Raw genomic sequence first — 26112 nt, 5'->3', positions numbered from 1 at the left:
GCGCAGCTTCGCAAAGCTAGAATCGGCAAGAATTCACGAGGACACTCATCATTTGTATAAATTGTTAAAAATATATTTATAATTTTAAATAACTTAAAACATACACTGGAAAAAAATACATATTGAATCTAGATTCCAGACTCTTGAAAACATTGACAAGAAAAAGGACTCTTGATTCAATCAGGTTTAAGCTTAAATCAAAAGGAACTCAAATTAAGAGGCTTGGTTTTTTATTTAAGCTTAAATCTGACTGAATCAAGAGTGTTTTTTCTTGTTGATGTTTTTAAGAGTCTGGACTCTAGATCCAATGTGTTTTTTTTCCAGAGTTGAGTATCAAAATACTTTCTGCGAGACATGCTATTTTGTGAAGCTTCAAAGGCTACGGGAGTAACACAGCCGAATATGAGACGTAATCCGGCCTCGTCTTTTAATTCTCTTCAGAATAGCGACATAGAGCGGAGTATTGCGAGTTCACGCCTCATGCCATCGCGCCTTCAATTTCGCGCACGCAACACGGACATCCATCAAGTATGTATAGTTGTATCTCTGCGCCGTCATCAACGTGTTTCATTTACCTTGCTCTTCTTCCATTACGTGTTTGTTCCCATTTGTTTTATTTGTAGGGAAGCTTCAAAGGCTACGTGAGCAACACAGCCGAAGCCACGAGAGACGTAATCTGACCTTGTTTTAAAATATTTCTCCCGAACAGGTGTGACATCTCACTGGCAACATAGAGCGGAGCGTTGGGAGTTCACGCCTCACGCCATCGCGCCTTCAATTTCGCACACGCAACACGGATATCCATCAAGTACGTATAGTTGTATCTCTGCGCCGTCATCAACGCGCTCCGTTTCCCTTGCTCTATTTCAATGCGTCTGTTTCCATTTGTTAACTTCATTCCGTATGTATGAAGCTGGAACTTCTCACAACACAATATTGTGTGGTACGAAGTTCAATCTCCATCTATATAAAGCATGAATGTAATTATATAGGTAATCGTTTGGAATTTTAACGAGATGAGAAAATTAGAGGTTGGGTTGCAGAATTTCTTGACGCTTTCATTGCTGACTTCATCAACACTCCATCAAAAGGAAATCCGCTCAAATTAAGAGGTTTAGTTCTTGATTCAAGCTAAAATCCGATTGAATCAAGAGTATTTTTTCTTGTCGATGTTTTTAAGAGTCTGGACTCTAGATCCAATGTGTTTTTTTTCCGCAGTGAAATTGATTGATAGAACGATAGATAAAGAAGACACAGCGAGTATAGAGCGATACTGTTGGTTGAAACGGGTGATTCTTACAGACTAAGGGAAAATGATGGACTATAAGTACGAACTGTAAGGTCTCTTATCGGTTGCCATTAGTTAGTCTATTACCTAGCTCGTTTGTCCATCGCAACCACCCGCTTCCACCAATAGGATCCTTCCATATCCCCATTGTCTTCTTTGTCTATAGCTTTGTCTATCAATTTCAATAAGTAGCCGGCAGGTGCTCTCCAAAGGTAGCGCAAACGGGTCACGAAACCACGAACGAATTTTGACTTGCGGATACATATTTCTGAGGGAAAATGGCGCATAGAAAACGATGCGCATATTAAGGTGATTCTATGTGATCTAGGCACGAAATGCGCCACTACGCTGCGCTGCTATGTAGTATCACAGAATTGCTCTCCCTCTGAAAAACAGTATGTCAAAAATAACAAAGCCTTAAACTCGGGTCTAAAAACTCCAGAAATGCGACTATCGTTTAAGTTGTTTTTTTTTACCCTTGCGTTAAAGTCTCCAAAAGAAAAATCGCCGCGCAGCGGATCGAGTCAATTAGATAGGCCGGACATGGGATTTTTGACTAAACCTGCAAATTTTGATGTTTATTTTGTCATATTTTCAATGACTCCACTTTTAGAACCTCAAAAATTTGTATAAACGAAGTTATAAGCGTTCAAAGTTTCCAAATTTTGCCCGCCCTCCCCAATTGACTCGATCCCCTGTGCGCCGTATGGCTCGGAATGCTTATTAAGGGCGATTCACACAAATGGCATCGCTACAACATTAACTTGTGTACATTTGGGCGTATTTCTGTTAAACGGAACTATGTGCAAGACGTGAGCCCTGAAACCCTTAAGAATGTATGTATAACAGGGCTCACGTCATAATGCACTTAGTTCCGTTTGGCCGAAATACGTCCATTTCTCGCTGACAGGATCCTCTTTTTGTTGTTTTTAGGTCATTTTAGGTTCAGTCGCGGAACTGAAGAAAACCTAGGTAAACCCAGGGTGGTTCGACGTTAGTTAGTCTATGACTTACCAACTTCCGCATTTGTCCATTGCAACATGCTTCCATCACTCCATTTTATCTTCGCATTTTTCATCCATAGCTTTGTCTATCAATTCCAATAATCAGCCCGCAGGTGAGAGTATCCCACGTGGTTGAAACATATTTGGACGTATTTCTATCAAACGGAACTATGTGCATTAAGATATGAGCCCTGAGACCCATAAGAAAAAATGCATAACAGAGCTCACGTCATAATGCACATAGTTCCGTTTGACAGAAATGCGTCCATTTAACATATCTAAGTTTCTTCGAGTACGAGGACTTAACATGCTTCAACCCCTCCAGTGGCGTGGCGTGCTTGGCGATAAATCGATTGATCTGCCCTTTAAACCTATGGAAAAGAATCGATAAACAGGATGTTCGCAGCGCACACCCTAGGAATCGATTCTTAACCATGGTTTCAACTGAGGAAATATCGAAAATCGATCTATCGCGCTGCGCCATTGAACCCCTCCCTCACTTATTACTTGCAATCCGGACCAAATCCGGGCAAAACTGCTCGAACTTATTTAAATAGGCTAGTTCATACGGTAAATAGTTCAGTGAAGAAACGTAATGGGAGGGGGGGGGGGGGTCTGGAGTCGGGATCCTCTCTACGAACCCGGGTCCATTCCGACTTGCGAATCGAGCGTTGCCATCTCGGCTCGGAAGCGGAACTCGACCGTTCAACTGGCGACCGCGACTACGGTGGCATCGCCGAGTATCGATAAAATTCGCCTATTTTACATTGAGGAAGAATCGTGGGATTCTCCTTACGCTCTTGCAGCAGAGTGGACGTATTTTTACCAAACGGAACTATGTGCATTAAGACATGAGCCCGAGACCCATAGGAATATATGCATATCAGGGCTCACGTCATAATACACATAGTTCCGTTTGATAGAAGTACGTCCAGATGACCGACGAGTCGCGGTCGTCACCGCCGGATGTCGGGCCTCGTTTTTGAAACGCAGTCGACCATGATACGATTCTAAACCCCCCCCCCCTCCCCCCGCGCGCTCCACTGCGCGGGGTCCAACTCCGCCGTGCCAAAGAAAAACGACGTATGAACGTCCGGATGTTGCCAAATTTCCCTTCTAAAACATTCATTTTTGGGGAAATTAGTGGCTATTTTTTTTTTTTTTTTTTTTTTTTTTTTTTTTTTTTTTTGGTAGCATATTTTATTTGATTCAAATTTTTGTAGAAACTTTTTCTTACTAATTTTTCTAAAAAAAAGTTTCTACAAAAATTGGATAAATATGACCGATAAAGTTAATCAAAAAAGTTATATATTTTATTTGTTATTTTCCTAAAAAAATTAGAATGGGACCGACATGCGACAGCATTCCCACCCGAAATGAGAAGGGTCGTGTTATAAGCGATTGGGGTGCTTGGAAAAATTGTAACGGACACTATTCATGTAGATTAAATTGCGAATTAAATTATCCGAAAAATCGAAAGATAAATAGGTATCCTTAAGTTGCCTTGGAAATTCGTATTATATCAGGAGAAATTTGGCAGCGTCTGAAGGCTCATACGGCGTTTTTCCTCAGCACGGTGTACTGCGAACGGCATACGGCACCGTTCCGTGTCGAGCGAGAGATCGCCGTCCGTTTTGTCACATGCTCGCGAATTCGTCGGCGCACAATCGGCTGATTTGGCTACTTCTCGGCCGAGAATGGAGTAGTGTCAAAGAATTTTTTTCTTCCAGTGTTTTCAAACATTTTTGACTTCCTGCTTGCATAGGATCACATTGATTACAATACTGTCAACTAAACATATTTTTACCAAAAGGAACTATATGCATAGGGATTGCATGTAACATAGTTCCTATTAGCATAAATACGTCCAACTGTGCACCGTGGCGCTCTAAATGTAGCACGTGGTTTGGGGAAGTGGAAAATCATTTGGCTCACATGTCCCAGCTCCTCTGATGCAAAGGCGTATCTTAATTTCGATGTGAACCCCGATGTCCATATAACTCCATAATTTCGGGGGCTCATATGGGAATGGAGCTATGCCCTCACGTCAGAGGAATGACGATAAGTTGTTCGCGGCGAGTGGGGAAGGTACGATCAAAAAATGTGGCAGAGAAAACGATTGATACCACTTACTTCCTCTCTAATATCTGGTGCTTGGTGAATATAGACTTTGACCATTCAACCACACGCGATGAAATGGTTCAAAAACTTGAGGGGAAAAAATCGTTTTACTTTACCTCAGTACAACATTTTAAACACACGATCTTCGTCTTTTTAGAAAAAGAGTCCTTTCAATTCAACAAGCTGCTTTGAGAAAGACTAACGAGGAAAGCAGGAGGAGAGAGAGAGGAGAGAGAAAATAAGCAAGGGAAAGTGGGCAGAACAAGGTTTAATTTTTTTTTTTTTTAAATTCTATGCAAGATAGAATTTCGCCAAAAAAATCGTGTGCACATCCAAAATGAAGTATGAATGTGTACAAATACACGTCCATATTAGGCCACAAATAAACTCAAAATCACAGGAGTACTCATCTTGATTTTGTCGTTATAAACTTCTCGCTTTGTTCCATTTTCAGAAAAATCTAACACAAATTTTTTGTACACAATTTTAGAAAATTCCCAAAAATTATCCCTGAAAGAACGAAGAGACATCGCAAATCGTGGCACGTAATTATTCAGTTTCACCACCGATGTAAAATTATGTGTGGTAAAAAAACTGATGACAGTAATTGTTGAAAAACTAGTTTTTAAAGAGCGATTGAAAAATACTGTGCTGATGAAAATAAATCGTCAGTGTACCTTAAACATTTTAACTGATGAATTTCTCCGCATTCCTTTCCACGGATTTGTAAGTTCGAAGGAAGTGATGATGTCACACAACAGAAGGGGTGATCGGCGAATCCTTCTAAACTGGTTTAAATGCCACCAACAGGAAAGCAGGATTGAACTTGTCGGTAATATGAATCAGGAGCTATCGTAGTGGCTTGTGAGAATTTTTTCTCTGCTTCTTCTTCTTTTTTGGCGGAACAATCGCAAGAGGACTCGAAAACTCGCGACACATTTCCTGTCGCTACCCTTCGCTCCACAAACGATTCACATTACTAGGCGTAACTGTGCTTCTGCCGTGTCGTTTTCTGATTCTTATTTCTTTCGATCCGGCTTAATCGTGTTCTTCATTCTGGCAAAATGTGACGTCAAAAAATAGAAGTTACTCTTAAATTAGTTTTGTTGAAGTTGCTCTTGTGTAAAATTCAACTTTTTCGTACAGCCAACGCAAAATAAAAAATCGTTAATATGTCGGTTAGGAGTTAATATCGGTAATTTTTACTGGGTACTTCAGGGGTGCAAAAACTTCTCGAGCACTCAATCGGGCGTGTTGCAATCGGTCGCGTGCGAAAATGGGGGGAGGGGCGGTTTTTGAAATGAGAAATCCGGCAAAATCGCGATTATATTTGCAAAACTGCGTTACAAATCACGCACTTTCCGTAACGTGGCGCTATGAAGCACGTTTTTTGTACAAAATCGCGCCAATTAATACCTACAGAGCCATTTGAGATCATATTTTTGAAATTATTGAAGAAATAAGGGGTTTTTAAAACGAAAGGACCGAGAACTTTCTAGACCTCTGGTAAATCGTGCTCTACATGAAATTTTGAATGGATATATCGTCACCTCCCGGCACAAGTCTCTTAAGCGCCATATACGTTTCAAAATTTCCGCCACAATTTTTATTTTTTACAGAGAAATTGTTGCTTGATTCTGTGTGAAAATGTTACTGAATTTTATCGGGAGCACAAAGAAAATCAGTGAAATTTTTGGATAGCTCCTGAACAATTTCTCCGTGAAAAAGTAAAATGGTGGCTGAAATTTTGAAACGTCGCATGGCGCTTGTAATATACTTTGGTCGGAAGGTGACGACATATCAGAATGCTTAAACCCATGCCTTGTCTATAGTCCATTGCGAAACACCTGGCAACTGCGAAAAACTCTGTAGTCCATATTGTGACCGCGGATGGAAATGTCGAATCAATGACACCGAAAAAAAGAAGAAGAAAAAGTGTTTCAGACACGTCGGAAGAATGAGCGTGCATTCTGGAGTGTCGGATTTTCAACGGTTACCGAGCGATTTTTCCGTCGCTGCAGCCTAAAACCGCGCAGACGACCGCTACGTTGCCGTGTTTATAAAAAAACGACGCATAAACACTTAAATGTTGCCAAATTCTGTCCGGTTGAGTATTTATTTTCGAGAGAGCTTATGCATATTTTTTCGTGACATTATTAGGAACACTGTTTTTTAATGCGAATGAAATTCTATGCAAAATTCAGCGACAAATACTCGCGAGTGTTATGAGAAATTTATGTTTTATAGATGGAAATTTGACAACGTTCGAAAGTTCATAGGACGTTGTTTTGCCGGCACGTTAATGGAGTAGCGGCCTGGAGAGTGATTTAATCAAATAAGTATTACGGCAGAAATGAGCGGCGGCGTAGATTACGAAACGCGATGAGCAGTGCGCACCGCAGCGTGTTCGGAGAGATGAAGATCATTCGGAGTGAGACAATGAGTTTTCCTCGGAAGTGTGACCGATAAACAGACGAACCAGGGCGAAACGGCACAATGTGCGATTGTGAGTTTTATTTTATTAAGACGAAAACTGGGCACTGGGCCAAGCCGCTAAAACCATGGATGTGCCTACACTATCTCATCCGACGGTTTTTCGTGGTTGTTTTTCTTAGCCTGGCGTTAAAGTCTTTCGGTTATCAACGTAGAATTTACGAAAATAGGAACGCCGCGTGCCGATGCGGAATGCAGTTCGGAAGCAGTGGCGTATGCAGGATAGGGTTCGGGGGAGGGGGGGGGGCATACCTCCCACCGGAGGGCCATTTCCGGAGAATTAACCCCGTAAAATCCCACTATTTAACAATTTCTGCTATGAGAGGCTCTCCACTATGACTATTATCCCATAAAAAGACCTTTAAAAAAATGGAAAATCGATTATACGATACCAAATGAGATGTATCCTCTTAAGTATGAGATGGAAAAAATCCACTAACTTCCTGAAAAAAATGAGGCTTCCTAGGCGACGCTCGAAGCCCTTTCGTCCGATTTCGAATCCTCCCCGTTTCTCTAGACACAAACATCATCGTGCTCTCTCTCCGCCAATTTTTTCTTCCTTTCCCTTGATTTTTATTATTTTTTCTCTCTTTTTTGGGGGCTCTGGGGGAAGGGGTGTCTGGACTCTCCCCCCCGTAAATTCGCCGCAAATAAATGTACTTTTTATGAATAAAATCACATGAAATTCACGTTGGGCACGTTGAAGAAGTCTGAAATCCAAAAACCTAGTCAAATACGTGCTTTACGAACGACGGGTCGTAACTATTATGTGCAATAATAAATACCATGAATAATTTGAATTCATAAAATGCTACCATTTTTGGGCCCTGGAAGCTCCATGACCGAACCTCAAAATTCTTCTTCTTGTTATTATAACCTCAAAGCTACCGACCTTTCCGTAATTTCCCCATATAGGTACTCTACGATGATAAAACGATGGTTGAAAAAGGCAGATTATTGCCTCGGCGCGACAATGCAAGGCTGGCCAGAATGGATGGACGATGTCCCTGGGTAGGCACGCCACGCCGGGCCACGCCGGACTCCGGAGTACGACTCACTGTCCAAGTCGGACTGCGTCCACTGGCCGCTGCACACTGGGCTGAGTCAATAAGAGAAGTCGGACAAAATCTCAAACCTTTGAAAGCTTTTATTTCCAAAAGTATGAAACAAAAAAGTTCACGTTCAGTAGGAGTTTTCGCGAAATTTCCTTTCAGAAACACATATTGAAATGGAGATGTTGCATGTGTAAGGAATTTGCGATTTGACTGTTGATTCTTATGTAAAAGTTGGCGAGAAACACGATGGGCCACTGGTTTTCTCTGAAATCATCTCCCAAGCTCAAAAAAAGCTCTCAAGTCGAGGCCAAAATGGAGGGGATATCCCACGCTATCCCGAGAGTCCACCTCTACATCAAGACAAACTCTCCATGCAAAGATAGGGAGCAAATACATTAGCAGGGTTGCCGTGTTTTCAGTTTTGGAGTCCCCAAATAAAGTGGCAACCCTGTCAATGTATTTGCTCCCTATCTTTGCATGGAGAGATAGGCGTGGGATATCCCCTCTATTTTTTCCTCAACTTGAGAGCTTTTTTTGAGCTTGGGAGTGATTTCAGAGAAAACCAGTGGCACCATCGTGTTTCTTGCGAACTTTTACGTATGAATCAACAGTCAAATCGCAAATTCCTTACACATGAAACATCTCCTATTGAATTTTTGACGAAGTAAGCATCAAAATTTGAAATTTTGGCCAAATAATTCATGTCCGACTTCTCCTATTGACTGGATACACTGTGCGGCGTTACGGCCGTTGCTTCGTCGCGCCCGATCGCGCCCGGCTCCGACTCCGGTCCGTCCATCGATGTCGTTGGTCCACCCGTCCATCGTCCATCGTTTTCGTTTGATTTTTCCACGGGTCACGGATCGATACTCGCCCGATCGGGACGCCGCGACGCCGACGCCGTGGCCTCGAGTCGCCTGTCGAGCGCCGCGATGCCCCACCGGGATTCCAGGATTCAGACGCTTCCAGACTCCAGAGCTGGACGCAGTCGTCAAGGAAATACTCAGTCCAATGCACGGTTCTTTTTCCTCCTCCATTTCATGACATCATAGAACTAGTTATGCACTGGAAAAAAAAACACATTGGATCTAGAGTCCAGACTCTTAAAAACATCGACAAGGAAAAGTACTCTTGATTCAATCAGAATCTAGCTTAAATCAAGAACCAAGCCTCTTAATTTAAGTGGATTTTCTTTTGATTCAAGCAAAAATCCGATTGAATCAAGAGTATTTTTTCTTGTCAATGTTTTCAAGGGTCTCGACTCTAGATCCTATGTGTGTTTTTTTCCAGTGTGGCTCATGAGATTTTAAATTTACAGCAGGCTGATTGTTGAAATTGATAGACAAAGCGATGGATAAGGAAGACATATATCGACGGTGAAACTACCAAACCACGTATCTCGGTTTGCGACGTCGCAGACTTCCTGTCATACTTTATTTTTTAAATGAAAAACTACCTAACATCCAGTCTTGAAAATTTCTGTGATTTTTCCTCTTTGTGCGGAGAAAATTCCGTGAAAATTTCAAGGAATGATATTGATTTGGTCTACTTCAAAAAAATAAAATGTGAACGTAGATTTTTAAACACCGCAAACGAGATACGTGGTTTGGTAGTTTCACCGTCGATATGTCTTCTTTATATCTATGTTGAGAAAAAAAACTTCGACCATATGAATAGAAAGTACGGTGTTCAATATGGCCGTATTGTTCGGTTCGTGTAACCGCTCTCTCTGTTCTAGGCACCGTACTCTCGGTTCATGCAACCGAACATTCGAACCGAACAGAACTAACGAAAAAGCTCGGTTGCATGAACCGAAGATACGGTTCCCAGAACCGAGAAAGCGATTGCATGAACCGCACAATACGGCCGAAATTGAACGTCGTACATTCGGTTTATATGACCGAACTTTTTTTTCCTATACTCCGTATACGGAGTATAGAGCGATCCTATTGGTTGTAATGGGTGATTCTGATAAGACTACTCTGAAAAATGTGAGATAACGTCTTCTATGAGTCTGAGTGATTTTTTACACGGTGATACTATTTAGTGAAAATAATCTGAATTTTAGCAGTTTTAACCAGAACTTTGGTGATACCTATCGTAATATGGTAAATACTACTAGCAATCGCAGAAAAGGGTGCTATTTTACTGAATAAGTATAGTTCTCTGGCAGAATTTAACCCTATGCGGTTGTACCGCCTGAAATAACGTCAATTTTTGCGCACATTCTTACAGGTTTGTTTTTTAAGACGAATTTCACTGTTCAGCGGAATCAGTGATTTCATCTGGACGAATTTTTAAGGAAGCTCAATTTCGAGACTTTGAGCGTTATGGTTCTCTGCCATACCTATAACACGGCTGGGTGTCAGCTCTTAATATGCAGTTAGGCTATTTCTGTAAAAATTCGTCCACATAAGTTTATTTCAACTTCCGTCAGGTTTGCTCTCAGAACAAGTATCAAAGAAGACCTCAGACAAACTCCCCATCATTACATATCTCCAGAAAATCCAGTCTTGAAAAAAGTTAAAAAAATAAAAAAAGAGAAAAGAAACTAGAATCCAAGCGTGCACTTTAATTATCACCAAGCATTCGTTTATTAGTTTTTACAGCGGACCGCGGTATTTCCAGTCAAAATGGAAGCGGAGGATAAACACCTCATCTGGACTCCTAATTAGGCGTCTTGGAAGGGAAACTGCAATTAACCGGCCGAGCACCCTTGAATCGACGCCTTGCAAAGCTCTCGAATCGATATATTCGATAGTACTTTACGATGCGGCTGATTTTGTATCGAGCTTCGATACTTCACTATAAGGGAGCGTTGAAACATATCGATCCTGGAAATCATAGAGATCTCGAATCGATATATTCCTCAGCACCTTGCGGCGAGACTCATTTCGTATCGAAGTTCGATGCTTCTCCGTAGAAGAGCGTTAGAATATATCGATACATCGACGGAGATAGCAAGGCCGCGGTCGGGCGGACTTGGACGTGAAAGGAGTGAGGATGAGGAATCTACTAAATGACGCATGTAATAAGGAGATCTTCTGCGGAATGTTTGTTTACACGGCTACTGCGGCGAGTGATAAATCATAATTCTGCAGCACGCCACGCTGTTTTCTGAGGCGCTGGGTCCTTGACATGGTCCGAGTGCGAGCCGAGAGACGCGCATCTCAAGATAATGTAGCGGATGCTTAGAACTCCTTCAAGTAGGCGGGTAGGCAATTTCACGATGGACGCGTAGTTTTAGAAGCAGTGCGTGTAATTGAAGGAGATTCATGAGTGCACTGAAACTCATTCTACCGTGCTACACTGGGGGGAAAAAAACACATTGGATCTAGAATCCAGACTCTTGAAAACATTGACAAGAAAAATGACTCTTGATTCAAGCAGATTTAAGCTTAAATTAAAAAGAAATCCGCTCAAATTAAGAGGCTTGGTTCTTGATTTAGGCTTAAATCTGATTGAATCAAGAGTATTTTTTCTTGTTGGTGCTTTTAAGAGTCTGGACCCTAGATCCAATGTGTTTTTTTTCAGTGTAAGGAAGAGCGCCCTATGAACATTTGAGAGTTGCCCAATAGCCCTTAATAAATATGTATTTTTAAAAACATCCATGGATATTTTCCTTCGAAATTTTCAGATATTTTCGATTAAATTGCGTACAAATTGTCCTGAAATTTTTGGAAAATAATTTTCCACATTTTTCCAGTAAATTAGGTTTTTATCAGAGGAAACTTGGCAACGTCTGAAGGTTCATACGGCGTTCTTGCTCTGCACGGCAGCATTGCTAAATTCTCGTTCGATTTTCTTGTGCACTAACAATAAGTCACAAACGGTTGGTATGCTCAAGCAGGTAAAATTTGTAGTATATTGATCGTCGAGAGGGGGGCAGTTGAATTGAGAATCTGAGTGAAGTCATCGGAATTTCCATCTCCGCCCTTTAGTGCGATTGCCTTACACACGCCTGAAAAATACTATCCGTTCCCGGTGAGGAAAATTTGAAATTATTTTTTAAAAACTCACAAAAAAAAGGCGGAAAGTTTATTTTGAAAGGTTTTAATAATTTTGAGTATTTAGGTCATAATATATATAAAATCACACTCGTCTAATGAGCGATAAAATAAATTAAAGAAAAATCATCACATTTACCTTACAATCTCCGGACGCAACCGTCATTAAATTGCGTCATTTTCATCATTCCGGAACATTTTCTTAAAAACATTGGAACTGAATGATATCAGAATGTTGACTACATCCATTTTCGCTTCATTTTGATCATGTACAAAGCTCTAATCGGTGCAAACGAGCAAGTCAAATTGGAATTGGACAGTGTTAAACAGAGAGGAACCAAGCCATATCAGCTATTGCCAAATTTAATTGGGCACTTTAATTTTTTACATGAAAACGGTTATGCGGATTTGTGTGCAAAAAGTAGATTTTTTCAATGGTACGAAGCAAATTCCTTAAAATTTTCGAAGGAATCCACACAAATGTTCTCTCGTAAAAAATGTATTTGCCCAGTTAAAGTTGGCAATAGCTGACGTGGCCCTCTCTGTTAAACAATAAGGTCCAAATAGGAACTATAATTTCTGGCTCATCTGTAAAAAACATAGTGTGCATATGGAAACTGTATACTGCCGTGCTAGGAAAAACGCCGTATGAACCTTCAGGCGTTGCCAAATTTCCTTTGATAAATCATGAATTTCCCGGTAAATATATGAATTTTTTTCTTCCAATCTTTAAGATAATTTTGTTCGCAATTTCACCTTAAGTCCTTGAAAATTTCAAGGTAAAATACTCAAAAATTTCCTAAAAAATAAACATTTTATCGGAGGAAATTTGGCAACTCTGGAATGTTCAAACGGCGTTCTTCCTTAACATGGCAGAAGTGTAAGCACGGCAGTATAGTACATATGCCCCAGCTATTGTAGTTCCAAATTTCATTATTTAGTCCCAATGGAGCGCAAAGAAGATACTACCTCTGCGGAATTGTCATATTCAAGCAGAGTTCATGATCCCGAATGTCCCCCCAACCACCGTTGCCGATCGATGAGGGCCTCCACTTCTTTGTTTTTTTAATAGTTAAGTGCTTTGGATAGAAATTCTTCGACGCCAACCGAAGGAATTCCTCTACTTTCGATACGGCCTTGGTACTCGTGCAATCGCTCGTATGGTGGACTCCGCTAAAAATGAACCAATACATTAATGATTTTACTGTGGGATCAATGACTAATATTAAACGGAGTTTACACCGCTTTTCCACCTTGGTAAATTCTAAATTGTACAAACTGGATAAAAAAATCTGATGACAAGGATTGTACCTCTGTTCAAATGGAACACGTATAAGACATCGAAGACTAATAATAAACGGAGTTTACACCCCTTTCCCACATTGGTAAATTCTAAATTTTACAGGCTGGATAAAAAAAATTGATTACAAGGATTGTACCTCTGTTCAAATGGAACACGTATAAGAAATCAAAGACTGATATAAAGCGGGTTTTACACTGCTTTCGCGTACTTATTGATAAATTCTAAATTGTACAGAGTGGGAATAAAAATCAGTCGCAAGGATTGCACCTCCGATGAAATGGAACACTAAAGTTTTCGGTCCAAGATACCAAAGTTTCTAGTGCTAGGAACCAAAATTCAGTTCAGATATTTGAACTTTCTTGTTACGACTATGCGTGTCTTACAAAATGTAGCTAACACAAACTTCACTATTCTGAATTGAAGTTCGGTTCGCATAACTAAAAACTGCAATTACCTGAACTGAAAACCTTAGTGGTCCACGCATGAAATGTTTTTCTCCATGCAGATGATATTTCCTGAAATTCCTGAGACCTGCACTATTCTGAAGTAAACTAATCTACATCTTGTTACATCAAGTTACTACAAGTTACATCTTGTGAAAACCATAAAAAATGTACTTACCATTCTCCGATATGAAATGCTCTAGGCGAAATCAAGACAAGTGACTCAAGACTGCGCCGCAGACAGTTGTTAAGAACATGCTGAAGACTAAAGTCCCAGTTGTAGTCATCAAATTCACAGAAAGATTTTGAGCAGTTGTAAATCTTGCGCCATACAGAAGAGTTGAACGCCATTCCCATATTGCTCAAATGCGAAGTCTGCTCTACCTTTTAAAAAAGAAAAATAAGGAAAAAAACATATTTTCAATTAATGCAGCCCGTTACATTGGTTGTTTTCAGGGCCGGATTTACCTACTTGCCGCCCATGGGCCGCCTGTATTTTGCCGCCCCCTTCTCATTCGCTTTGAAACATCAATAAAAACCATCAAGTGAACGTGCCGGAGGGAGAGGGGTGCATAAGACGCGTTTACCTGCTCGTGTTGGATACATTTCAAAAGTTGCAAAATTTCACGGAACTTGACGCGAAAGTTAAGTTCCGTAAACCTATCTCTGTGTGGACAAGGTCCTCCATTTATAGGAAACGAACCAAAAAATTATGAAAGAACAAACATAAATGTGGTTCAATAATTTTAACTTCCGCCGCTGCGCCTCGCTGATCGCACTGTGTTTGGCGCAATGCGTGAAGTATTCCTGCAGTCTTGTAGGCGCTATGCGTTTCACGCCAACCGCTCCTGACCGCACTGTGTTTAGCGCGATGCGTGAAGTATTCATGCAGTCTTGTAGGCGCTAATATGTGTTACATGCCGACCGCCGCGCCGAGGGCTTGTTCTTTTCATCTCAAGTCCTCGTCATCATTCCTCTCTGCGCTGAGCTCCAGGACAAATTGCGTGTTTAGTTCCTCTCTTAACTCGACTAATTAAAGATACTGTCTCTTGTATCACCGAAAAACGACAAAATTAAAAATTACTATACTCTCAGGAAAAAGAGGTTTTGTTTCCTTTTCTTATTGATAATTTTTTTTCTGATTCCGATTTTTTTATACCTACATTTAAAAAAATTGCAAAATTTGCCGCCCCTAAATTTGCCGCCATGGGCCGCGGCCCATGTGGCCACCCCCTTAATCCGGCCCTGGTTGTTTTGTTGTTTTTTTTTTTTTTTCATTTTACCTGCTTGAACTATACTTGCAGTAAAGAAATACTTTATTTCGCTCGGTCTGAAAACAACATAAATGCCATTACCCAAGCAGCAGTGATTGCAAGAAAATGCGATTTGATCGGAAGGTGTGTGATGATTTCATCTACGTCGATTTATTGTTATACTGTCGGACAGAAAATTGCAAGAAGTTGCGATTTCATCGCATTTCACGACTTTAAATTTTGAACCAAATCTTCTGCTATCGAATACGAAAAATCATGGAGAATTTAAGTTTTATGTTGACCAGTCTCTCGAAAGAAAAATAAAATTTCTACGGAAGTCTGCAACGTCGCAAATGGAGAAACGTCGTCTCTCATTTTGCCCAAAAATATGTATGCATAAAATTGAAGGCATTATGACTGGCCTCTCTCAACTTATACTTCGTCTGTAACGATAAACAATGGGACGCGCTTGCTACGGCGCCTTGATACGACTATACAACCTCGACGGATGTCCGTATTGCGGTCAAAAAATTGAAGGCGTTTTGAGTTCCTACGCATAATACCTGTAGTTGATTCGATCGACAAACGCGTTGGTCGGCGGTGACGGGGACTTGATGCAACTATTTAAGCTTGTTGGATGTCCGTATCGGTCCGACTGAAGTGCGAAACCACGTATCTCCATTGCGGTGTTTCAAAATTTCCGTTCTTAATTCATCTCTTCCATGAGAAACAATCCAAATTTACGACTTTAAATTTTGAACCAAATCTTCTGCTATCGAATACGAAAAATCATGGAGAATTTAAGTTTTATGTTGACCAGTCTCTCGAAAGAAAAATAAAATTTCTACGGAAGTCTGCAACGTCGCAAATGGAGAAACGTCGTCTCTCATTTTGCCCAAAAATATGTATGCATAAAATTGAAGGCATTATGACTGGCCTCTCTCAACTTATACTTCGTCTGTAACGATAAACAATGGGACGCGCTTGCTACGGCGCCTTGATACAACTATACAACCTCGACGGATGTCCGTATTGCATTCGAAAAATTGAAGGCGTTTTGAGTTCCTACGCACAATACCTGTAGTTGATTCGATCGACAAACGCGTTGGTCGGCGGTGACGGGGACTTGATGCAACTATTTAAGCTTGTTGGATGTCCGTATCGGTCCGACTGAAGTGCGAAACCACGTATCTCCATTGCGGTGTTTCAAAATTTCCGTTCTTAATTCATCTCTTCCATGAGAAACAATCCTTTGCAATAAACGCAGGATGATATCGACGGCGATTCTTTGCAATATCATCTAACAAAAAGTCCTGATAAATTGAGGTATAATTTCAATTGGCTCGAATATATTTATACAGAATATTTATAGAGAATTTTTATAGAGATTGCGACAGGATCGAGGATAATCGCTCAGATTTTGATGATCCTATAGCGAATTTATCGCCAAAAATTGTGAAAAAAGCGTAGTTTAATTTCAAAATATTGCAATTTTTCGGTTGAAAAGTGTTCCTTGAGAAGACTGAGAGAGAAACAGTAGTTCCCTATTGCAAAATGTAGTTCGATTCACTTTGATACCATAATCCTTGTCTAACAGACTCATGGCAGCATCATTCAGTCAGAGGAGAACCATAAATCGAACTCTAAATCTTTCAGTAAGGAAAGCGAAATTAATACAGTAGTACCTCTTCCGAAATTTCGTAGCTTTTGTATGCCTTTGGAGGGGCTCCTAAAGAATAAATACTGCACTGAGGGCATTCAGCTCTAGCAGTTTTCTCCATAATGCCCAAGACATGAATAAAATCCTCAGCTACATAATGATCCTCTTCCAAAAATAATACCAAACCTGAATGAACAAAAAATGAAAGAGTAAGCAATCTCTCATTGTGAGAGAACATCCTAATATTATTTTAAATTTTTTGAAATATAAGTCAATACGAATTTCGGTCCAATTATTATCATTGAATTCTTTCAGTATATATACGCAAATTTTTTTTACTGTAAAATACTCGTAAAAAAGTCCATTATTTGAAGGTCATATCAAGGCTTATCGAAATTTAATTTTGTGTGCTATCTGATTTTTTAGATTTTCAAACAACCGCGCAAGAAATTCGCACCTCTCCGGCTGCGTATCAGAAATTGCAGTTCCTAATTGCAATTGTTTATTACCAGTGTGATGGCGTGTGATCTCCAATTGGTTGAACACCCGATTCGCCTTCCACCACCAATGGTGTTTGATCTGCGTGATTTTGGCCTCCCTGTAGTGACCGTACAAATCTGGGTGTAGAGCATTGGTACATCCATTAGCTATTGCCCTCAAAACAAAAATGAATTACCGTGAAACAAAATGTGCAAACATTTTATTATGCGACAGTAACGCAGAAAGACAAGCACAAATATTGAGCTGATTATGATGAGGAGCCGATTATTGAAATTGATAGACAAAGCTACAGACAAAGAAGACAAAAGGGATATGGAGGGATCTTATTGGTGGAAGCAGATGGTTACAATAGACAAAGACAGTAGGTAATAGACTAACTAACGGCGACCCACGAGAAATTTGATAGTTAGTCCATCATCTTCTCCCTTAGTCTATAGGGACCACACATTTCAACCAATAGGATTGCTCCATACTCCCTCTGACCTTCTTGTCTATCGCTTCGTCTATCAATTTCAATTATCAGTCCGCAGGAGCCAATAAAATTTTTTAATTATCATTTTTCCCCTCCTACCTTACAATGAAACGGGTCATCTTTAAGAGGGCTTAAGTGCCAAATAATGGGAAAATGAGTTTTGGACGATACGTAAAGGTAAATGCAAAGGTTTATTTTATAAACTTGCATGAAACTAATGACATCTAACTTTTGGCTTGAGCCACAAAAATCATCAGCGATTGCGATTAACTAGAGAATAAAAGTCTGGTATAAACGGAACAAATTTTGCAATGAGGAACCTCTATTTCCGGCTCATTATAGAAACAACATATCGACGGCGTAAGTCCGCAATCTCATATCTCGTTTGCGGTGTCTGAAAATCTCCGCCTCTATGTTATTTTTTTAAAGGAGAACAAATTGACATCATCCCTTGAAGTTTATGCAGAATTTTCTTCGCTCAGAGAAGGAAAATCACGGCAGTTTTAAAGAACTGCCGTTGAGTAGTTTTCCGTTGAAAAAATAAATTATGACAGGAAGCACGTCGTAAACTGAGTTATGTGATTTCCGACTTACACCGTCGACATATGCCATTGGTTTCCCATAGAGTAAATAGAGTCGTAATATAATTGGGAGAGCTGGCGCCACTTTTAAGCATTTTCCATGTCCCGAATTCCGAGACTCCTGTGTGACGCCGGGTCACTTTTTCGATACATAATCGATTGTTTGCGATACACGGGTACCCGGCCATCCGATGACAACAACAGCAACAACAAAGGAGATAGGAATTACCACGCATTCCACACCGCCATTTTGGATCGAAAATGTATCGAAAAAGCGACCCGAACTCGGCGCACACCGGGCTCGGAATTCGTCGAGCAGAACATGGCGCCAGCTCTCCCATTTACATTACGACTCTATGTACTCTATGTGGTTTCCCCATGCAGAATTAAGTATTTACGGGAGAGCCAGAGACAAAGTGGCTCTTTGTTGCAAAATTTAATCTAGATGTAAGTCGTGTCGTATGGGTGATATCACGTATTAAGTGTATCATGTAAGTTTCGGTTCGTTAAATAGAACCTCTCCCTCATTTCTGAACTCGGTCTTCAATTCGCCTTATTTTGAAAATTCGGTCTCGTAAACCGCAGTTCGATTTGAAGAACAGAATGGCACATGCAGCCGATATGGAACGTCGTGCGCACGGTTCAAACAATTTAATTGTTTTATAGACCTGAAGTCCCTCTTAAAATACGCGATAAAAGGGCTTAGGAAGTTCCATTCGAGTCTGAACTTGATACATCATCATACTAAAGGATGCTCTCAGTTATTTCCAGGCCAAGGTTTTTACTCCTCCCATATATTTATTCAGAGACAGGAAATCTACACCAGCAGGCTGATTGTTGGAATTGATGGACAAATGAATAGACTTGTGAAACAAAGGAAAAATTAAGCGATCGTATTGGTTGGAACAGGTGATTCTGATAGACTAAGGGAAAAATGATGGACCAGCTATATTAGGGTCGCTCGTCGGTTGCCGTTACCTATGTAGTCTATTACTTACGTGGCGTGAATTACGATGTATCGATGGTTCTGTCATTTAAACCTATGGTAAAGAATCGATCATTAAGGTGTTCGCTGTGAACACCCTGTTTATCGATCCTTTTCCACAGGTTTAAATGGCATAACAATCGATATATCGCCATTTACGCCACGCCACTGATACGCATTCTGACGCTCATTGATGGTGAGACTCCCAAAAGCACGTATCTCGTTTACAGCGTTTCCATATCTCCGCTTCGATCTCATTTCCTTTAAGGAGAAAAAATCAACATCATTCATTGAAGTTTTCACAGAATTTTCTTCAAATGGGGAAGAAAAATCAAAGAAATTTTAAGTATGGAGTTTTAAGCAGTTTTTTATTTTCGAAATGAAGTATGACAAGAAGTCTGCAACGTCGAAAACCGAAATACGTGGTTTAGGAGTTTCACCATCGTTGTGAAATTCTTCGGAGCAACGTTACCAAGGAGCACACCCCTTATCGACGGTGAAACTACCAAACCACGTATCTCGGTTTGCGACGTCGCAGACTTCCTGTCATACTTTATTTTTTAAATGAAAAACTACTTAACATCCAGTCTTGAAAATTTCTGTGATTTTTCCTCTTTGTGCGGAGAAAATTCCGTGAAAATTTCAAGGAATGATATTGATTTGGTCTACTTCAAAAAAATAAAATGTGAGCGTAGATTTTTAAACACCGCAAACGAGATACGTGGTTTGGTAGTTTCACCGTCGTTATGTTCCTCGTTTGTCAACGAAATTTTGATTAACTTCGGTCCATCTCAAATTTGATTGAAGTACACCCTAAAACTGACTTTTGCGCCCTGCCTAAGTAGCATTTTTCAACGGAAAAATCGCGATTTGTTGCGATTTTGTCAGCGATAAAATTGCTAAGATCATCAACATCTGAGCGATGTCCTCGTTCTTGTTGCAATAAAATCGCGATTTTATCGTCCGGCAATTTATCGCGATATTATCGCAACAAAAATTGCGATATATGGCGATTTAATCTCGATTTTATCGACGAAAATCGATCGCGATTTTATTGAACGAAAAATTGCGATGCATAGCGATTTAATCGCCATAAATTGCAATTTTTTATTCGATAATATTGCGATAAATTGCCACCGATATAATCGCGATAATCAACCAATAAAATCGCTATTTATCGCGATCACTGCTACTTGGGTGCTAACATTCTAACTGCATAGTGTGTCAATTGCATAAAATATGATTGGTACTCACTGTTCTTTATTGATATTTCGAGGACAGTCTCCAGGAGATTCCCCCGGGAACTCATTCATGTGTGTCTGTATGGAGTGCGGATAAAATATCTGCATGAATTTGCAAAAGCGAATTGTTTGAACGAGCTCATTAATTTCTGCATCATAATAGTCATGGCTGAAGATAAGTAGAGCACTTTCGATGTCTTTGGCTTTAGCAAGACTTGTGATCAAGTGACGCAGATACTGTATTCTATTATGTACCTGAAATCATTTTGAAAAGTTTTTGATAGGTCGTAATTGGACCGCATCACGCAGAAAGGAACCAAGCCACATCAGCTATTGCCAAAAAGTGGACAATTTAACTTTTTACATGAAAATGGTTATGCGGATTCTTTTCGCAAATTTTGAGTGAATTTTCTGCATAGTACGAAGCAAATTCCCTAAAATTTCCAAAGGAATTAGCGCAAACGTTCCCTTGTAAAAAAAAAATTTCTCAGTTCAATTTGGCAATAGCTGATGTAACTTGGCTCCTCTCTGCTAAACGCGATCCATTTTTTTTTCGTACAACTCAAGAATGTCAGAGATTCGTGTGAATAGTATTTATATTAAAGGACTATGCGTGAATGAATTGAATTAGAATGAGCAGCTATGTCCATAGGGTTTGCGAGATGTGTATTTCATTTTCGCCAGTTTTCCAGAAAAACTAATTCCTGTAGAGTAACTTTTTACCCCCTTCAAAAAAGCAGTGCGAAAAGCTTTCACTGAAAAAATGGTTTTTCTGTTCTATGTTTCTTTCATGGACATCTCGGGGAAAAACAAAATGTGAGGCCATTTCCGGATTCAACAGATCAAAAATTACCAGAATCTGACCCATCCAAAGACTTGGAAATTCTAGACTCACTTTCATACAAAGCGGCTGGAGTATCTCTTTACAGCATTTTCGCGGAAATTAATGGCTATCCTGGAAATTAATGGCTATCCCGGAAATTAATGGCTATCCCGGAAAACTGGCAGTAACACCGCGGTCATTTTGGACTCAGCGGATCAATATACCTAAACTAGGAACAATATATCCCAAAAGTGAGACATGTGTAACTCTTTTATCTGTAGCACTGTGTTAACTTTACAGATGCGGAATTTTATGATCTAACACGGATATCTAATTATCTTGAGCACGGGAATGACCTGAAAGAATTTCGGTGTATTTTCTGCGTGAGTGGAAACCGCGGTGATTTCATGTGAAAACGATCGAGTATTCGTGGAACGTGCATGTCAACTGAAGTGCCAATCGTATGATAATCCTGCCTACCACTCGATGTTTGAATCATACTTTAAAGAGCCAAGATTGGTAACTAAACGCTATTGTTCGTTATATCAACTTCGTGACTTAAGTAAGCCAAATAAGTGCGCAAACATACGTTCATTATATCAGAGGCTCATTTTCAAACAAAGAGAAAGAAGGGAAAATATTTCCGTTGATATATCGAACCTATCGACCTTTTCATTTGAACAGCTCTTATTATTTTTCGGTGTTCGATCTGTAATTAAGGCGATTCGATGGGCGCTATATTTTATGACGGAACGACGTGCGATATGTCGCATCGATTAGATACATTTTTTCAGCTACCCGTCATTTTCCTAGAATATTGAAATCGCAATTCTGTTGTTAGGAGACTAGAAAATTTACTTACTACTTTTGAGAAACAAATGTAACGTAATGAAGGCATGGTTTCTTTAGAGGAAAAATATCGCATTCGATACTGATATCGAAACTGCACTCGAATGCGATATTTTTCCTCTAAAAAAAACCACGCCTTATTGCGTTGAATTTGTTTCTCAAAATTGGTAAGTGAATTTTTTACTATCCTGACAATAGAATTGCAATTTCCAAATTCGAGAATAATGATGAGTAGCTGAAAAAATGGAACCAATCGATGCGATATATCCATAGGCGTAGCTAGGCCATTTTGCTGGGGGGGGCCTGGCCCCCCCCAGCAAAATGGGGGTCTGGAGGGTATGGAATACCCCCCAGGTCAGGGGGGGGGGTCCGGGGGGCCTCCCCCGGAAAATTTTTGAAATTTTAACTCTATTTGAGCGCATCTCGAGTCACTTGTGGCGTTAATCTTCCTTCAATTTCTGCATAAAATTCACCCAGTTTTATGCATTTTAAGGTTAAAATACTTTGAAATTGTTGCATTCAACAGGTTATTCCATTTATTTTCTCACTTTTAACCACTCATTTGTGTGAAAATTGCGAAATAAATGTTTAGTGAATGTTTAGTGGCATCCTCTCACGGGCCACGGCGACAGAGACTTACCGTTAAAGATGGTGTTTTTGCACCATCCAGAATTTCTGGGGGGGGCCAGATGATACTATTTCCAATTTTGGGGGGGGGGCCAGGCCCCCCCTGGCCCCCCCTTCCTACGCCACTGGATCGCATATCGTTCTGACCTAAAATATGGATGGCGTCCATCGAATCACCTTTATGAACTTCCCGTTCAGTATTTTTGTACGCCAAACCGACCGGCGCACATCGGATCGAGTCAATGAGAGAGGTCGGACAAAATTTTGAAACTTTAAGAGCTCATTAATCCGTTCATACAAAACTTTAAGGTTTTAAAATTGATTCCATTGGTTTTCTCGTGACATTTTAATTTAGAAACACTCCTCAGAATTTAAAATGTGACAAATAAAACGTAAAAAATTGCAGTTTTAGTTTGAAATTATTCATGTCCGATCTCTCCGATTAACTCGATCCACTGTGCGGCGGTGGCGGAGAACGACCTGGCACGAACACGGAAAAAATTAAATTTCTGATTTAACGATTCAATTGCTAAAAAAAGTGACAGCAACGTTTCAACGTAGATTTTACAACAAAAAAATGATACATTAACCACTATTGTAAGCTAATTTAACCACGGGGGTGGTTAAAGTAGCATTTTTTTGTTAAAAATCTACATTGAAACATTACACTTTTTTTGGCAATCGAATTGTTAAATCGGCAATTTAATTTTTTGCGTAAATATAATTGTGCGGACTGATTGCTGCTACTATGGTCACATAACAGACCACACAATTTATCCTGATTACATTAAATCTTAAATTCTCATCGGCCGTTAATATTGGTTCAATAAATCCATCGAGTCGCAATGATTTATTGATCATGCTTCCTGGGTTGCTGTAAAAAAAGTGATCACCTGAATGACTAGGACAAGAGAATCATTGAGAAGCGGTCCAAACACATTTTGATTCTCTACAATTTGCAACTCATTGTATTTTTTAATACTTTCTTGTATATCATAGGAAGTCATAAGAACTTGCGGAATACTGTTCGTTCTGATATCGCTCAGGGTGCCAATCAGGTAATTTTGAAGTTTCTGAAAAAATAAATACGAAACACCATGGAAGAAAACAATATCGAAATTGAGGAGGGAAAAATTAAGATGAAAAATCCTCAGAGCAACCGCTCCGAAAAATGGAAACTAAAGCTTTTAGTAACAAAGTTACAAAAAAAAGACTTATTCGATTTAATTTCAAGACAAAATGAGCGCAAGAAAATTTTAAAGCTATATTCAGCTTCAAAAGAAAATCTGAGCATTTGCTTTCGATTGCTTTTCGATTCGCTCAGCTATGGCTCAGGCAATATGCATATTATGGCAAAGTGATGAGCAGAAAAAAGGGGTTTAATCTACAAAGTTTTGAATTATTGATCAAAAAACATCGAGCTACAAGCCAAAATAAATGGTATAATACAGTATTTAGCCCGATGTTTTTTAATCAATAATTATTTCTTTATAGAGCCAGACAAATTTGGCACTAGAATGCGTTGACTTTTAATGGGGGAGGGGGGGAGTGTTGACATTTTTTCGTTCATTTTCATAAGGGCTCCTTCCTTTCCATTATACTTTTGCAACTCTGGCATTTAGAAACAAATCGATTTTAAAGGCCCGAAGTTTTTCTAGTATTTTTCTTTCAAACCTCTGTAAATATGACTAATTCAAATTTGTTTCATATCATAATTTTTTACTTACAGGTGAGATCATGTTGAAAGCGCTGGTAGGATAAGGGACAGCATCATTGCCGGTGAGGTACGCTTCATCGCCCGCCTTCAAATTAGCGGTGTGTAAGAAGTAGAGATGGAGGAGAAAGAAGAGCACGCAAACAGAGGGCAACAACAAAGGGCGGAAACACGTGGATAAATGACAGCGAGAAAGCCGGTAAATAACTAGAATCCGAATATGTCGACCTTTTACTTAAAGATTCATGAAAAGAAAAAAAGATAAGAAATTGGACTACATTTTGCAATAGGAACTATAATTTCTAGCTTAGTTTAGAAACAACGTAAATGAAACATTTTGCCAGACGTCTAAAACTTGCTACCGACACTCTTGAGGGTTCGCGGATTCTATAAAAAATCGTTATATCCCTAAAAATGACAGATGCTCGATATTCGCTGTTTTTACAGATATGGCTTGCCCTGCCAAATATTAACTGTGGTATTTCCCGTGTGATATTGCCCACAAGTAATTTACACGACAGATTGTACGAGTAATTTTAGTCAAAATACAGAGAGAAAAAGGTGAAGTAAACAGCATACTTACCTCTCATTGTTCAGCTGCATGGGTCTCTGAAGATATCGACAAAAAAGGTTGATGATGCGAAATGCTCGAGGGTTTTTTTAATTCGTAGACTTCACTAAGGGGTACATGCCATCTTGCGAATTAGGTAATCTAAAACTAGCGTGCTAATTGAAGGACTATCTCCTATCGACAGCCACATAATCATGAAAATTGGCGCGGCAAGTGTTCAGAACGAATTGTGACAAAAAATTAAACGTTTGGGCGTCAGAGAGCTTCTAGTAATGATAACACGTTGCTTCAAACAATACTTTTTCACTTCATATCATTATTTGTCTCCTTCTTGCTTTAATAAATGTAGCACTCTAAATTTCACTCTGGGACTTTTTGACAGCAATGCAGTTAATCAATTTCCTCTTAAAAGTATTAAAAATGAAAGCTTTCTTTTGATCCTTTCAAAATATTAAGTATTTTCAATGCGCTGAGAAAAAATTCAAAATCAAGGCCTTTTAATCACGCCAGTAGCCCGGCTGCACAAATCATATTATTGCTAAGAATGATGAAATAATATAGTTTGATTTGTACGGTAAGTATTATCTATCTAATTAAAAGTATTAAATTTTAATAAAACCAAAAATCTTCGACGCACTTAATTCCTTTTACGTGTATCGCGAGAATGTAATCAAGTACCTGCATGTAGATAAATATCCAATTTTGAAAAATTTAACAGCGTGACAATAGTAAAACTCCATTCGATAAAAACAACACTGTGAAGTTCGTTGCTCGTCCTCCTACATCTACACGACTGACTGGTAGAAAGAACATTACTGTAGTTAGCGCTGAATAGCCATTTAGTCATCACTTGATCCTTATGCAAACAAAGAGCTCATTCGCCGATTATACTACTGTAGTTGCACTCGATCGAGACTTGAATGTGAGTATCATTTTTTCCAGAAGGCTGCTTGAACATCTTAAGACAAGAGGTGTCATGGATATCAATATGCAGTTTTGACCTAATTCTTTCAAGTAAAAATTACCCTCATAGTATTGGTTGCCTGTTAAAAAAAATTCAATAAAGAAAACTTATACATTTTAAAAAGCTAGTTGGTAGAAAAAAACTCTTAAAATACGAG

The 26112-nt window shown here is 39.6% G+C and overlaps 1 protein-coding gene across 5 annotated transcripts; it reads right to left on the bottom strand.

Moving 5' to 3' along the window:
* Positions 1 to 11998: 11998 nt before the first annotated feature.
* On the bottom strand, positions 11999 to 25853 carry LOC109034266 (alpha-1,6-mannosyl-glycoprotein 2-beta-N-acetylglucosaminyltransferase). Of its 5 annotated transcripts, none has more exons than XM_019047318.2 (8): positions 25670 to 25853; positions 24434 to 24654; positions 23600 to 23779; positions 20421 to 20662; positions 17137 to 17282; positions 16653 to 16813; positions 13893 to 14098; positions 11999 to 13141 (listed from the first exon to the last, which is right to left on the bottom strand). In XM_019047318.2, exons 1-8 carry the CDS (start codon positions 25836 to 25838, stop codon positions 12934 to 12936), a joined length of 1533 nt encoding a protein of 510 aa, XP_018902863.2. In that variant the 5' UTR covers positions 25839 to 25853; the 3' UTR covers positions 11999 to 12933. The 5 variants fall into 5 exon arrangements, with proteins under 5 accessions (XP_018902863.2, XP_018902862.2, XP_018902859.2 ...); XM_019047317.2 differs by having other exon boundaries at positions 24434 to 24627; XM_019047314.2 differs by lacking the exon at positions 25670 to 25853 and adding an exon at positions 25004 to 25663.
* Positions 25854 to 26112: the final 259 nt, after the last annotated feature.

Source organism: Bemisia tabaci, chromosome 9 (genome assembly GCF_918797505.1).
Source record: "Bemisia tabaci chromosome 9, PGI_BMITA_v3".
In the NCBI taxonomy this organism is placed as follows: Eukaryota; Metazoa; Arthropoda; class Insecta; order Hemiptera; family Aleyrodidae; genus Bemisia; species Bemisia tabaci.
The sequence above is the reverse complement of the archived record's forward strand: the minus strand, read 5'-3'. Positions and strand labels throughout refer to the sequence as shown.